Genomic DNA, 16,011 nt, shown 5'->3' with positions numbered 1-16,011 from the left:
TGAGCTGTCTGAAAAAAAAAACTAACACCTGCAAAAAAGCAGCATTCAGCTCCTAACGCAGCCCCATTGTTTCCTATGGGAAAATACTTTTATGTCTACACCTAACATCCTAACATGAACCCCGAGTCTAAACACCCCTAATATTACACTTATTAACCCCTAATCTGCCGCCCCAGACATCCTCGCCACCTGCATTATATTATTAACCCCTAATCTGCCACTCTGGACAACGCTGCCACCTACATTATACCTATGAACCCCTAATCTCCTGCCCCTAACATCGCCGACACTTACATTATATTTATTAACCCCTAATCTGCCCCCCCAACATCGCCGCAACTATATTAAATGTATTAACCCCTAAACCTAAGTCTAACCCTAACACCCCCTAACTTAAATCTATTTTTAATCAATCTAAATAAAATTACTATAATTAAATAAATTATTTCTATTTAAAAATAAATACTTACCTATAAAATAAACCATAAGATAGCTACAATATAGCTAATAATTACATTGTAGCTATTTTAGGATTTATATTTATTTTACAGGCAACTTTGTATTTATTTTAACTAGGTACAATAGCTATTAAATAGTTAATAACTATTTAATAGCTACCTAGTTAAAATAATTACAAAATTATCTGTAAAATAAATCCTAAGCTAAGTTACAAATACACCTAACACTACACTATCAATAAATTAATTAAATAAATTGACTACAATTATCTAAAATAAAATACAATTAAATAAACTAAACTATAGTACAAAAAAACAAACACTAAATTACAAAAAATAAAAAAATATTACAAGAAGTTTAATCTAATTACACCTAATCTAATCCCCCTAATAAAATAAAAAAGCCCCCCAAAATATTAAAATTCCCTATCCTAAACTAAATTACAAATAGCCCTTAAAAGGGCCTTTTGCGGGGCATTGCCCAAAAGTAATCAGCACTTTTACCAGCCCTTAAAAGGGCATTTTGCGGGGCATTGCCCCAAAGTAATCAGCTCTTTTACCTGTAAAAAAAAAAAAAAAAAATACAACCCCCCCCAACATTAAATCCCACCACCCACACACCCCTACTCTAAAACCCACCCAATCCCCCCTTAAAAAAAACTAACACGGGGCGGAGCTTGAATGAAGACAGAGATGGCCGCATAGTTATGCAGCTCTGTGCAGGGTATTAAATAAAGAGGTCTCAAAACCCGTAAAACACCACTAAAGCAACTAGAACTGGCCTTGGTAGGCAACCCAACTAAGGAAGATGCAAAAGACTCGTTCCTAGAGATCGGGAATGTAAGATAAAGGAGGCTATATGAAGGGATTGATCTGAGTCGGCTGAGCGGAGGCGCCATCTTAGCAGCCCACGAGGAAGTTTGCATTTACAGACGCAGCTACACAATTGAATATATATGCTGCGAACCTCACCAGGACATGCCGATACTGCATTTACACCATCATAAATGAGTATGGCCGAAAACGCAACTCGAGATCTCCTAGAATGGTAAGGGGGAATTTCCGCAGCAGCTTACACGCAATGGGGTTACGACTAGATGGCTAGGCTGCTTAAACAGCCGCACATAAAAGGATCCATAATACCCCTTTTGTTGAGAGGTGTCTGAGAGGTCAGAGCTTAATTGCAGAGGGGCCCTAGGATATGGCAATAATATATTAAATCTGTAAAATAGCGGTAGGGGAGTCTGGTCTGGAAGTGGCCCAGGTAGGGTTAACGCTAACAAAGCGGAAAAGTAAGGAAGCTAAGTGAGAAGATAAATACACATATCTGCTATTACAGGAATACAGTATAGCCTTTGAATGGAACACTGGCTGATTCATTTATAAGGAGTAAAATTGATTTGTTACACTACACGTTTTTTACCCTTCAACCTACTATTTGCAACTTTTTGAGGGTATGGCTGGGTGGTATAGCACTGTCTCCTGGAGCTGTGGCCCTGCCAAGTGAATAAGGAGAATGGCGTCCAGAAAATTGCACAAAACACCGGTGGTGGGTAGAGCGGCAGCAGGCAGTTTATTTTTCAAATCCTCTAAAGGGGAAAAAGTTGTAGAACTCCAAGACGCAGAGCAGGAGGAGGAAATGGAAGCAGAATTAAGTACACAGGCCAGTGCTGAGGATCTAATCCCGGTCACGAGAGCAGACATCAAAACACTAGTTTCAAAAAAAGATATAGAGAAAAACTTTGAAAAGATGTGGAGTAAAATGGACTCCTTTTAAAACACCATTACCAATAGCCTGGCGGAACTTAAACATGAAATTCTTGACTTGGGCACGAGAGTTTCGACTTTGGAGGATAACGAAAACAATGTTGAAGAGACAGTGACTAATTTATCTCAACGGACATTAGATCAGCAATTAGAACTGGATACTCTCCAAGACAAAATGGAGGAGATAGAAAATCGCACTCGTCGCAGTAACCTGCGACTTAAAGGAATTCCGGAAACTATAACACAGTCAGACCTGCACAATTATCTAAAACAACTTTTCCGAGCAATTACAGGCTGCGCTGAGGAAGACAACTTCCAACTAGAAAGGGCACATAGAGCCCTTAAACTAAAGCTGAAAGTAGATTATCCCCCTAGGGATGTCATAGTTAAGTTGCTTCGGTTCCCTGAAAAAGAACTAATTCTCCAGGCAGCAAGGAAGAATCCAACTTTTAAATATCAAGGAGTAGTGATCCAGTTCTACCAAGATTTATGCGTACGGACTCTACAGAGGCGGGGCTCGCTCAGACCTCTCACCCTGCTGCACCGCAAAAACGAAATAAATTACAGATGGGGTTTTCCCTTTGCCTTACATATACTAGACGAAGGTAAAACAATGACGATAAAGGACAGACGGGATATTCCGGAAATCTGCACATACCTCGGATTAGAAGCACCTGATCTACCTACCAGCCACAGCGAATCAGAAGCTGAAAGACTCTCCCAGAGAGAAGAAAAGACCAAAAGAACCAAATGGACTAAAGTGTCCAAGAAGAAGCCAAGATGACAGGATACAGAGAAAGGACTTTGCTAATCTTCTTATGGAAAAAACTACAGGATCCTACGGAAGGGCGAGAGACAGATGAGTATACTTTGCAATGTTTTAACATTCTATGCTCACCACAATTTCTCCCATTTAGGGATTATGCTATTAATGCTTGCAGAAGAAAGTTAGCGTTAGGCCCCCCCTTAAGTTATATCACAAGGTTTTTTTTTGCTCATAGGCAAAGGACAAATGTTACTTAATAGTTAAAGATAGTCTCATAGGAAATAGGGATGTTGGAACAAGACGTTGGACACGGAATAAAAGAGACTATCTCATGAGGAACACTACTACACTTGAACAGTGAAGGTGGTTTACGGGGAACATACCCTGATTTATTTAAGATACGATAACCTTTGGAACTATAGCTTCAATTATAATAGGTTATAACCCTGCACAAACTTTTCCTTTTATTTTTAGTAAAATTCATATGGACAGTTCGAGTTATATTCAGGGTCTTTACCTGAATAGTTTTTGTTATTGTATGTTTGTAATGTTTAAAAAGTTATTATGTTGTTTTCATGTGTGGTCAAATGGGACACTGATGATTAAGAGAGACTCTGTCAATCCAATTCAAGGGAGTAAACAGCGCCGTCTTAATGATAGCAGGTTCATACTGTAATAAATAATGTCATCTACTCTCACAGTTCTCTCACATAATGTGAGAGGTTTAAATACGAATGTTAAGAGAAAGATAGCCCTTACCCAATACTTAAAACTAAAAGCTAAGATAGTTTTCCTACAGGAAACGCACTTTACACAAGCACTAATACCTAAGTTCTGGCATAGACATTTTCCCCTACACTACCATGCTACAGCGGATCAAAAGAAGAGAGGTGTCTCTATCCTCATCCATTCCTCCTTACACTTCACAGTAGAAGAGGTTATAGCTGACAAAGAAGGCAGATTTCTTATAGTGAGGGGAAGGATTCAGGATACGAAGATTACACTCTGTAATATCTACGCACCGAATGAACAACAACATATATTCTTTAAACAGATCTCATATCACCTCACTCAATGGTCCCAAACAAGGACAATTTTAGCGGGTGACTTCAACATCCCACTGACGCTCCATTTAAATACCATGGGAAAAAAGATTACAAAGAAACAACAAAGACAACGAGTGATAATTAAGTCAGTTAGGTAATCCCTAGCTTCACATAACTTAGTTGACACCTGGGAGACATTATACGGGGAGACAACTGACCATTCTTTTTTCTCACATGCACATAAAACATACACCAGATTAGATCATGTAACAGTAAGTCAGATTTTTATACCTAATATCAGAAAGGCACATATACATCCCTGTGTGTGGTCTGACCACTCTATTGTACAGATAGACCTAACAGGAATAATTGACATCCAAAGACAAAGATCATGGACATATGACCCAAGCATTCTTAGCAACGAACATACATACAATCGGATACTTGAAACTATGGAGGAATACTGGCAACTTAACGAGCACTCTACAAATAATCTGCTATCCTCCTGGGTGGCGCATAAACCTTTTATAAGAGGGATCTTTATACAAGAAAAATCAAAGATTACTAGACTCGCCAATAAGGCTATAGAGCAGCTACAGGCAGATATACATAAACTTGAAGCTCATCATAAACTAACCCTATCAGCATCCATTTTCAAATTGCTCCAGACCAAGCAAAATTTCCTTGCAAAGGTCTTAAATGACGCCGCGCTAAGAGCAATTCAGAGACTGAAAAGCACTTACTTTATACACTCAAATAAACCTGACAAATATTTAGCGAGTAAACTGAGAGAACAAAAATGTGCACTATCTCATCCATACAAAATCAAGAGGGGGCAGGGACGAGTAATCCACGGGAAATTGCAGATATATTCGCATCATATTATGAAACCCTCTATGATGGTAGGAAAGTTCAAAAATCAGTAGAGACAAGTGCTTCCACTACTAACTTTTTGCGACAAGCTAAATTAAAAGTTAGCAGTGACAGACATAGATACACTGAATGCTGAGATCTCAATTCAAGAGATCATTAATGTGCTGAAAGAGTTAAAGATAGGTAAGGCGGCAGGACCTGATGGTCTATCCAGTGAATATTATAAGTTATTCAAGATGGCACTGGTCCAACACATTAGGAAGTTTTGTAATGACATTATGACTGGAGAGGAGATCCCAACAGATATTCTCAGGGCCAAGATAGTAGTTATCCCCAAGCCAGGGAAAGACCCCACACTGTGCAAAAATTACAGACCAATTTCCCTGATCAACCAAGACATAAAAATCCTGATAAAAATTTTAGCCAATAGAATTAAGACGATACTCCCAAACATTCTACATCCTGAGCAGGTGAGGTTCATTCAGGGGAGAGAAGCCCCAGACAACATACGGAGAACTATTGATCTGATAGAGCACCTGAGGGAAACAGGAACGCCTTCTCTGCTCCTATCCCTGGACGCGGAGAAGGCGTTCGATAGAATAGATTGGACATACATGTTTGAAGCCCTACGGGCGTTTGGGTTTAAAGGAGAATTCCTACAAGCAGTTAAGGGAATTTATTCCACACCATCAGCCACAATAAGTGCAGCAGGCTATCAGTCTAGATCCATACAGATATTAAACGGTACACGCCAGGGCTGCCCACTGTCTCCGCTCCTATTTGCGTTATGTATTGAACCGCTTGCATCCTGTATCAGAGGGTCCGAGGAGGTTAAGGGAGTAAACATAGGGATATCGGAATATAAATTGTCGTTATTCGCTGACGATATCTTACTGATGCTAACCAAACCGTTTAATTCTTTGACGCACTTATATCAGATTCTACGGGAGTTCTCAGAGATCTCGGGTTATAAAGTGAATTTAGACAAGTGTGAGGCTTTGCCGTTATCGATCCCCTCTCATACACAAAAAATTATAGAGATTAATTTTGAAATTACATGGACCAAACACTCTTTACCTTACCTGGGTACTAAGATCTCAGATTCATTGGATAAATTGTACAAATTAAACTACATCCCATTATACAAACAAATTAGACAGGATATACAGAAGTGGAAGAAGGGCAATTTCTCGTGGTTTGGTCGCCTATCAACTATTAAAATGAACATATTTTGTAGAATTTTATATTTATTTCGCGCATTACCAATTAAAATACCCCCCCAAGATTTGAAGAAACTACAGTCGGATCTCCAGTCCTTTTTAAGGGGAGACAGGGGAGCGAGAATAGCCTCTCAGGTGCTAGCCCGACATAGACAGCTTGGGGGAGTGGGGTTACCTAATCTAGCAGACTATTACCGTGCCTCAAGGATTGCACAAGCCACCCTTCTAAGCAAACAGTCACAGAGTGTGATCTGGACAAAAATAGAGACAGGACTTATAGGCAAAGATGACTCAGTATTTTATGGGAAACTGGTGTGGGAAGTGACAGTGCTATGAGTAGAATATCTACCATTAGGGACACGATGTCCCTCTGGAAAGTAGTCACAAAAACCCAGGAGCTCATGACTACAAATACATGGACTACACCCATTAGGTATATTGTACCAAAAGAGATACAGAAACAAATAGGAAAGTGGTCAAATAAAGGACTCTACAGAGTGGCAGACTTTATGAGAAATAATAGTATAATTACGTTCAACCATTTACAGGATGCCTTACATCCAGACAAACTACACTGGTATGTATATTTACAGATTTCCTCAGCCTTAAGTAACTACACCGTACACCACAAACACCAACCAGGGACAAATCTTGAGAGGATTTGTAGGTCGATAGATAGGGAAAAACAAATGATCTCTAGACTCTATATAGACATTCAAAGAAGCAGAATTAGAATCAAACCCAATATAATATTAAAATGGGAGGATGATCTGGGACTCATCCTCCCGAAAGAAGATTGGCACCAAATTATGTATAAGTCTTGCAAGGGACTGATAAGCGCTGATCTGCGGGAAAATACCATTAAGACGATATTCAGATGGTATCTGACCCCGATAAGCACATCCCACTACTCCAATAGCAACACCAAATTCTGTTATCGGGGATGTGGAGAGATAGGTTCCTATAAGCACATGTGGTGGGATTGCGTGGTAATAAAGGATATATGGCAAAAGTTAAATGAATTACTAAATCACACACTAGAGGAAAACATAACATTAACCATGTTTCAGGCATTGCTTAATCAAGGTTTCCCAAAATGTATACCAGCAATCAATAGATATATTAGAATACTATTCACAACTACCAGAATCTGTATAGCCAGGCATTGGAAGGAAGTAAAGGATAAGATCCAAGATATATATATATATATATATATATATATATTATGTCAGAAGGAGCTTCTAGAATTCAGAGCACAGAAGAACAGTTTCAGACAACTTGGTACTACTGGATTATGAATAGCAGATAAAGAAATAGCTATGATAGTAAAGGAAAATAATTATAAAATAGATGGATTGACACATATAGAGAGACTCTAGGTCAGTTAAGGATTTTGGAGTCAGTGTCCCAATCGAAAAGGATTATTTGATTCGGTTAGAAGAATTATGACCACACAGGGTAATGTTGTTTTAAGTGCTTGATGTTTATTTGTTTATTAGTTAATGATTGAAAATATTCCCAAGGTTTATATAAAAGTATGCACTGTTAACTAAATCTCAATTTAAAGGAAGATTACAGCAATAATATAGGGGTACTTGGGATGTTGATTTCGGTTGTTTGCATCTTCTAATAGACCCTTTGGCTGGCAAAGGGTGGAAATCCTAATTGGAAACTATTTCAGAAATGTAATAAATAGCGTTTATACATAGGTAATCAAGATGGTATGCACCACTGTGTCGTTGTAATTGAATCTATGTAAAATGTGGAGGTTGAAGAGGTGATTTTTACTGTTTGTGAGATGTATTTACCTTGTGGACTGAAATAAAAATTATTTTAACATAAAAAAAACTAACACTACCCCATTGAAGATCGCCCTACCTTGAGCCGTCTTCACCCAGCCAGGCACCGATGGGGCAGAAGAGGACATCCGGACCGGCACAAGTCTTCATCCGATCTGGCCAGAAGTCTTCATTGAATCCGGGCAGAAGAGGTACTCCAAGCGGCAGAAGTCTTCATCCAAGCGGCATCTTCTATCTTCAATCAATCGGAGCGGAGCGGGTCCATCTTCAATCCAGCCGACGCGGAGCCATCCTCTTCTTCCGATGTCCTAACACTGATTGAAGGTTCCTTTAAATGACATCATCCAAGATGGCGTCCCTCGAATTCCGATTGGCTGATAGGATTCTATCAGCCAATCGGAATTAAGGTAGGAAAAATCTGATTGGTTGATTTAATCAGCCAATCGGATTGAAGTTCAATCCGATTGGCTGATTGGATCAGCCAATAGAATTGACCTTGCATTCTATTGGCTGATCCAATCAGCCAATCGGATTGAACTTCAATCTGATTGGCTGATTAAATCAACCAATCAGATTTTTCCTACCTTAATTCCGATTGGCTGATAGAATTCTATCAGCCAATCGGAATTTGAGGGACGCCATCTTGGATGACGTCATTGAAAGGAACCTTCATTCAGTGTTAGGACATCGGAAGAAGAGGGTGGCTCCGCGCTGGCTGGATTGAAGATGGACCCGCTCCGGTCTGATTGATTGAAGATAGAAGATGCCGCTTGGATGAAGACTTCTGCCGCTTGGAAGACCTCTTCTGCCCAGATTCGATGAAGACTTCTGGCCGGATCGGATGAAGACTTGTGCCGGTCCGGATGTCCTCTTCTGCCCCATCGGTGCCTGGCTGGGTGAAGACGGCTCAAGGTAGGGTGATCTTCAATGGTGTAGTGTTAGGTTTTTTAAGCGGGGATCAGGTGGGTTTTAGAGTAGGGGTGTGTGGGTGGTGGGATGTAATGTTGGGGGTTATTGTATTTCTTTTTTTTACAGGTAAAAGAGCTGATTACTTTGGGGCAATGCCCCGCAAAAGGCCCTTTTAAGGACTATTTGTAATTTACTTTAGGATAGGGAATTTTATTATTTTGGGGGGCTTTTTTATTTTATTAGGGGGATTAGATTAGGTGTAATTAGATTAAACTTCTTGTAATATTTTTTTATTTTTTGTAATTTAGTGTTTGTTTGTTTTTGTACTATAGTTTAGTTTATTTAATTGTATTTTATTTTAGATAATTGTAGTTAATTTATTTAATTAATGTATCGATAGTGTAGTGTTGGGTGTATTTGTAACTTAGGTTAGGATTTATTTTGCAGGTAATTTTGTAATTATTTTAACTAGGTAGCTATTAAATAGTTATTAACTATTTAATAGCTATTGTACCTAGTTAAAATAAATACAAAGTTGCCTGTAAAATAAATATAAATCCTAAAATAGCTACAATGTAATTATTAGCTATATTGTAGCTATCTTATGGTTTATTTTATAGGTAAGTATTTATTTTTAAATAGGAATAATTTATTTAATTATAGTAATTTTATTTAGATTTATTAAAAATAGATTTAAGTTAGGGGGTGTTAGGGTTAGACTTAGGTTTAGGGGTTAATACATTTAATATAGTTGAGGCAATGTTGGGGGGGCAGATTAGGGGTTAATAAATATAATGTAGGTGTAGGCGATGTTAGGGGCAGCAGATTAGGGGTTCGTAGGTATAATGTAGGTGGCGGTGATGTCCGGTCGGCAGATTAGGGGTTAAATAATTTTATTATAGTGTTTGTGATGGTGGGGGGGGCCTCGGTTTAGGGGTTAATAGGTAGTTTATGGGTGTTAGTGTACTTTTTAGCACTGTAGTTAAGAGCTTTATGTTCCGGCGTTAGCCCATAAAACTCTTAACTACTGACTTTTATATGAGGTAGGAGTCTTGGAGGTAGAGGCTGTACCGCTCACTTCTTCCAAGACTTGAAATACCGGTGTTAGGAAAATCCCATTAAAAAAATAGGATACGCAATTGACGTAAGGGGATTTGGGGTATGGAAAAGTCGCGGAAGAAAAGTGAGCGGTACACCTGTACCTTCCAAACTTGTAATACTAGCGGGCCTTAAAAAGCAGTGTTAGGACCACTTAACGCTGCTTTTTATGGCTAACGCCAAACTCATAATCTAGCCGTATTTTTCTTACCTGGGGTATAGTCTTTTTTTAAATTGACTGCTTTTTCATTAAATTTTCGCGGGCAAAATTAGGCTCGCGAGGTTGCAAAATGTTGATGTTTATTGCGTCATTCTTGGCGGAAGAATTTTTTTGGTACGAAGGTACGTCCGGTGATGCAAAATCGTAATTTCCGGCGTCTTAATTGACGCAGAGTTTCCTTGCACAAGGTTGCATCTGCAATGACGCAAGTGTGTCATTTCCGGATGTTGTTAGCGCCAAGTATTGCAGGCTGTGGTGCCCTCAGATTAGGGTCTGCATTTTTCTTTAGTTTCCCTCCCGTTAATTCATTGTGTCCTCTGAAGCTTGGGTATTGTTTCCCAACAGTAGGGAATGAAGTTGTGGACGCTACCTGCCTTTGGAAAGAAAACAAAATTTATGCTTACCAGATAAATTCCTTTCTTTCCTGGTAAAGAGAGACCATGACCCCGCCCGTAAGAATTTTTTCGGCGGTTCAATTTTTTTTTTCCTCTGGTACTTTTTATACTCTGATATTTCTCCTTATTTTGCTCGTTCCCTTGGCCAAATGACTGGGGGGATGGGGAAAGTGGAAGCGATATTTTAGCCTTTGGCTGGGCGGTCTTTGCCGCCTCCTGGTTGCCAGGTGGTGTATTTTCCAACAGTAAGGAATGAAGTCTTGGACTCTCCCTGCCAGGAAAGAAAGGAATGTATCTGATAAGCATACATTTTATTTCCTACAAACCAGCTATATAATAAGACCAGCTATATCTATTGGCGATGTAGCTGCTGCTTCTACTTTCTGGTTAAACAGTTTTACACAGCACTTGTCCGCTCACCCTGAATATTCTAATCTGTTTACTTAGAAATGCAAACAATTTTATTTGCGATGCAGTATTTGATATTATGAAAAAAACTTTCATGATTCAAATAGGGCATGTAATTTTAAACAACTTTCCAATTTACTTTTATTACCAATTTTGCTTTGTTCTCTTGGTATGCTTAGTTGAAAGCTAAAGCTAGGAGGTTCATATGCTAATTTCTTAGACCTTGAAGGCCGCCTCTAATCTGAAAGCATTTTGACAGTTTTTCACCACTTGAGGGTGTTAGTTCATGTGTTTCACATAGATAACATTGGTCTCACGCACATGAATTTACCGAGGAGTGAGCACTGATTGGCTAAAATGCAAATCTGTCAAATGAACTGAAATAAGGGGGCAGTCTGCAGAGGCTTAGATACAAGGTAATTACAGAGGTAAAACGTGTATTATTATAACCGTGTTGGTTATGCAAAACTGGGGAATGGGTAATAAAGGGATTATCTATCTTTTTAAACAACAAAAATTCTGGTGTTGACTGTCCCTTTAAATCCTGGAATGCTGAAATGGCATCTAATATTTCTTCTATTACTGGAGGTAAAGGAGCTTTTCTTCCTTATGACAAAAAGTCAAAATGAAAATTTAGAGCTCCAAATTGTTTCCGTTCCTTTTATCAGAATCGAGAACATAAAACTGACTCCTCCTGGGAACAAAACCAAACAGGATAAGACTTCTAGAAATAAGAAATAAGTATTACTGGTAGGGGGCAGATTAAACCTTTTTCAGCAAGCTTGGTTAGAATCTGTCCAAAAGCTCTGGATTCAATATATTATTTCTCAGCAATATCGAATTGGATTCAAAATAAGACCTCCCACAGGAAGGTTCTTTCTCACCCATCCTCCAAAACATCCAATAAACGCTCAAGCTTTTCTAAAATCTGTCTCAGATCTGGAAAATATGGGAGTAATTGTTCCAGTTCCTTTGAAGGAACAGGGGATGGGATTTTATTCAAATCTCTTCATTGTACCAAAGAAGGAACACTCTTTCTGACCAATTCTGGATCTAAAAACTCTAAACAAATTTTTAAGAATTCTAACTTTCAAAATGGAAACTAACCTGACTATTTTGCCTTTTGTTCAACGCCTTTTTTGGTTTCCAGATATATTCAGTGTCCATTAAGCTCCCTGACAGTAAAGAGAAGAAAAAAAATGCATCACAAAGTTTGGAAAACTTATATTTCATGGTGTATCACCTATGATTACTTTGGCATTCTTTTAGAATTCATGGGATTCTTCAGTTTTTGCAAAATGGTTCAGATAGTTTATCTGCCAGTTCTTTGAAAGGATAAATCTCTGCTCTTTCTGTATTATTTCATAGGAAGATGCTAACCTTCCTGATGTTCGTTGTTTTGAACAATACGCATTAAACATGTTATTAGGCCTATTTCTCCTTCTTGGAGTCTTAACCTAGTGTTATAAGATTTACAGGCTTCTCCTTTAGAACCTATGCATTCTTTGGACATTAAACTACTTTCTTGGAAAGTGCTGTTTATCTTGGCTATCTCTTCTGCTAGAAGAATATCTGAATTGTCTGCTCTCTTGCGAGTCTCCTAAAGTGATTTTCATTCAAGATAAAACTGTTTTGCAGACTACATTTAATTTTTTTCTAAACTTGTTTTCTTACACAACATTAATAAGGAAACTATCATTCCCTCCCTGTGTCCTAATCCAAAAAATGCTCCTGAGAAATCTTTATTTTCTTTGGATGTTATTAGGACATTGAATATTATGTGGATGCTTCTAAGGATTTTAGACAGACTTCTTGTTCTTTTTTTTCTGGTCCTAAGAAAGCCTCTGCTATTTCTTTAGCCTATTGGTTGAAACTTTTGATTTACAAAGCTTATTTGGAGATGGGTCAGTCTCCGCCTAAGAGAATTACAGCTCACTCTACATTTGCAAAGCGGCTGCTTGGTCTTCTCTGCATACCTTTACTAAATTTTACCATTTTTATGTTTTTGCTTCAGCAGAAGCAGCATTTGGTAGAAAGGTCCTTCAGGCAGTTGTCTCGGTTTGATAATTGTGCCTATATATTGAGTTTATTAGAAAAGACATTGTTTTGGATTTACCTGATAAATTAATTTCTTACATGGTGGCGAGAGTCCACGATGCTCCACCCATTTGGTGTTGTTTTTTTGTTTAAAACACATTTTTTTCCTGCTCCTCATTAACACCTTACCTCTTGGCTATACATTAAACTGAGGTATGTGTTAGGTGGGCAGGGTATTTATAGGCTTTTAAGGTTTGGGAAACTGTGCCTCCTCCTGGTAGGAATGTATATCGCATAAGTAACAGTTCATGGACTCTCACCACCATGAAAGAAATTAATTTATCAGGTAATATAAGTTTTATGGGGTTTTTTAAACATTGTGTTAATAGAATGTGTTCCTTTCTGTGTATTGCAGGGTCGCTAGAATGGTAGACAGTGTGTACCGCACTCGCTCTTTGGGAGTTGCCGCTGAGGGGCTCCCTGATCAGTATGCTGATGGCCGGGCTGCAAAGGTCTGGCACTATTACATTGGGGACAAGCGGAGCCGCACAGATGAGTATCGCAACTGGATCCTGTCTCTGTTGCAACAACACAATTGTCACACCGTGCTTGATGTGGCATGTGGGACCGGGTGAGTAACACAAGAGTGCAGTAATATAAAGTATTAAGTACTATTCATTTCTCTAAAGCTATTCTGTAAGGGACAATTAAGTTAAAATTAGGGTTTCTGAGTCTTTTGAGAAAGAAAAACATAAATATACTGATGTGGTAGATGTTTTATCCCCTCAGGGTTCCATCTCAGAGATTTCTCAGTATATAATTGTCTGGAAAATCAAGTATTTGGACACTGGCTTATTGCTTATGCCAATGGCATAGAAGTGGAGATTGTAAAGTTTGTATCTGTATGAAGTAGTAACTATTTAGTTTTATTCCCAATATCCAATCAAACAGCTCTTTACCTGTAACTCTTATGGTGCACTGTGTGCTGTTTAGTGTCCTTGCTCAAAGGCTTTTGTGGGTAAAACAATGCACCAACCAAGGAGAAGAATCCCTAAGACTGTGAATTCTGTTTCCATTCCAGCACTGGTTACTTCAGATTTACTAGTATTTCCATGACCCATTATGATGCATGTTTCATATTTTATTATTGATGGGATCACACAAAAGCAGGAGTGATTCAGAGAGGAAACTACTACAAACTTCTTTGTAGGCAGATCTATGAATGCCCAGAAAGCCCAGTCTCTGAATGCACTAAATGGAGAGTAAAGTTTTAGACCCTGTATTTGACTTACCACAATGTGTTTTGACATTAGTTTGTTGGATGAGCTCTCTGGGTGCACCTGTTAAGGGTTGATGTACCTTGCTTTAATAGATCTCAAAGGGTTTATTCCTCTTGTATCCTGTGCACACAGTGATGAGAACTGATAGAAAGCAGGAGGCTTCATGGCTACTATTGCAGAATGAGTTATTCTACTTTTAATTTACTGAAGTGGATGGTAAATTACAAAAGGGACAGTAAAGTCAAAATCTCACTTTCATCATTCAGATAGAACATACATGTCCAGATTACGAGTGGAGCTAAAATCTATATTACAAGTGTTGCACTGTTTAAATTTGGGTGACTTGCAGTAATTTTTGCTTCTCATATTTTCTATGGGTAGCGCTGTGTGTTAATGTCCACTTGTATTACAAGTTGATAGTAAATGCGATCACTCGAACGCAATCGTATTTAACACTCAAACTTTTAAAGAGTTTGGCCAAAGGAAACAGTTGCACTTAACTACCCTATTAACCCCTAAACCACCACACCCCCACATCACAAAATACTCCTCTACTCTATTAACCCCTAAACTGCCACATCCCCACATTGCATGCTACCCATCAACACTATTAACCCCCAAACAGCCACAAACACCACCAAAACCTACACCTCTACACTATTAACCCTAAACTGCCACCCCCCACACATTACAAAATACACCACTACACTATTAACCCTTAAACTGCCACAACCCCCACTGCAAAATACCCACTAACATCTAAACCCCTAACCTAACATCCCTTAAGTTACCCCCCCAAAAAAATCTAACCTTACCTGTAAAAAAACAACTTAACAATACCTTTAAAATAAAAAAAACCTAACCTTACCTTTAAAAATAAAAAAACCTGTTAAGGTAAGATTAGTTTTTTTATTTTTTTTACAGGTAAGGTTAGATTTTTCTGGGGGGTGACTTACTGGGTTTAGATGTTATTGGGTAATTTGTGGTGGGGGTTGTGGCAGTTCAGGGGTTAATATAGTAGTGGGGTATTTTGCTTGGTGTGGTTGTGGCAGTTTAGGGGTTAATAGTGTAGTGGGAACCTTGTGGTAGGTTAGAGGTTATTAAAGTAGTGGGATTATGACGATTCAGGTTACAGCAAGTATGGGTGTTTTTCCCCCCACTTTTATTGAAGTCTATGGGAGAATGTTAACAAGGTTGCAATATTGTAACTTCTGCTTTTTGCGAAGTCGAGCAGAGCTAGCGAGGACATGGTAATTACTGCTCCACTCGTAATCTAACCCACGTTTAACAATTTTCTAATTTACTTTACTTCTGTTATCAAATTTGCTTCATTCTTTTGGTATCCTTTGTTAAAGAGTAAACCTAGGTAGAGTGAGGAGCACCAATGCACTGCTGGGAGCTAGCTGAACACATCTGGTGAGCCTATGATAAAAGAGCATTTATATGTGTGCTGCCACCAATGAACAGATGGTATTTCTCTTTAGTTATGTAAAAAGGTTGACTCTACTTTTTCCAATAAAGATAAATTAATATTATTGTATAATTAGTTGATATAATATTGGATTTAATAAATATAGATAAAGACTCACAAGAGAGAAGGAAGTGAGCACAGATGAGGAGGAAATGATCACAAAGGTTGAGGAATTGATCACAGCAGAGGAGAAAGCTGATGATCTGATCACAGGAGAGGAGAAAGTTGATGATGTGATCACAGGAGAGGAGAAAGTTGATGAAG

At 38.5% G+C, this 16,011-nt stretch overlaps 1 protein-coding gene across 1 annotated transcript in view; it reads left to right on the top strand.

The window, feature by feature from the left end:
* Positions 1-13,411: 13,411 nt before the first annotated feature.
* The window catches only part of GNMT (glycine N-methyltransferase), a 126,495-nt gene continuing 123,895 nt past the window's right edge, over positions 13,412-16,011 (top strand). The window contains exon 1 of the mRNA XM_053712790.1: positions 13,412-13,627. Within this exon, the coding sequence (XP_053568765.1) occupies positions 13,422-13,627 (206 nt within the window). The 5' untranslated portion in view covers positions 13,412-13,421. The remainder of the gene's footprint in view (positions 13,628-16,011) is intronic.

Source organism: Bombina bombina, chromosome 4 (genome assembly GCF_027579735.1).
Source record: "Bombina bombina isolate aBomBom1 chromosome 4, aBomBom1.pri, whole genome shotgun sequence".
In the NCBI taxonomy this organism is placed as follows: Eukaryota; Metazoa; Chordata; class Amphibia; order Anura; family Bombinatoridae; genus Bombina; species Bombina bombina.
Note: the sequence above shows the minus strand (reverse complement) of the source record. Positions and strands in the feature narration are given on the sequence as shown.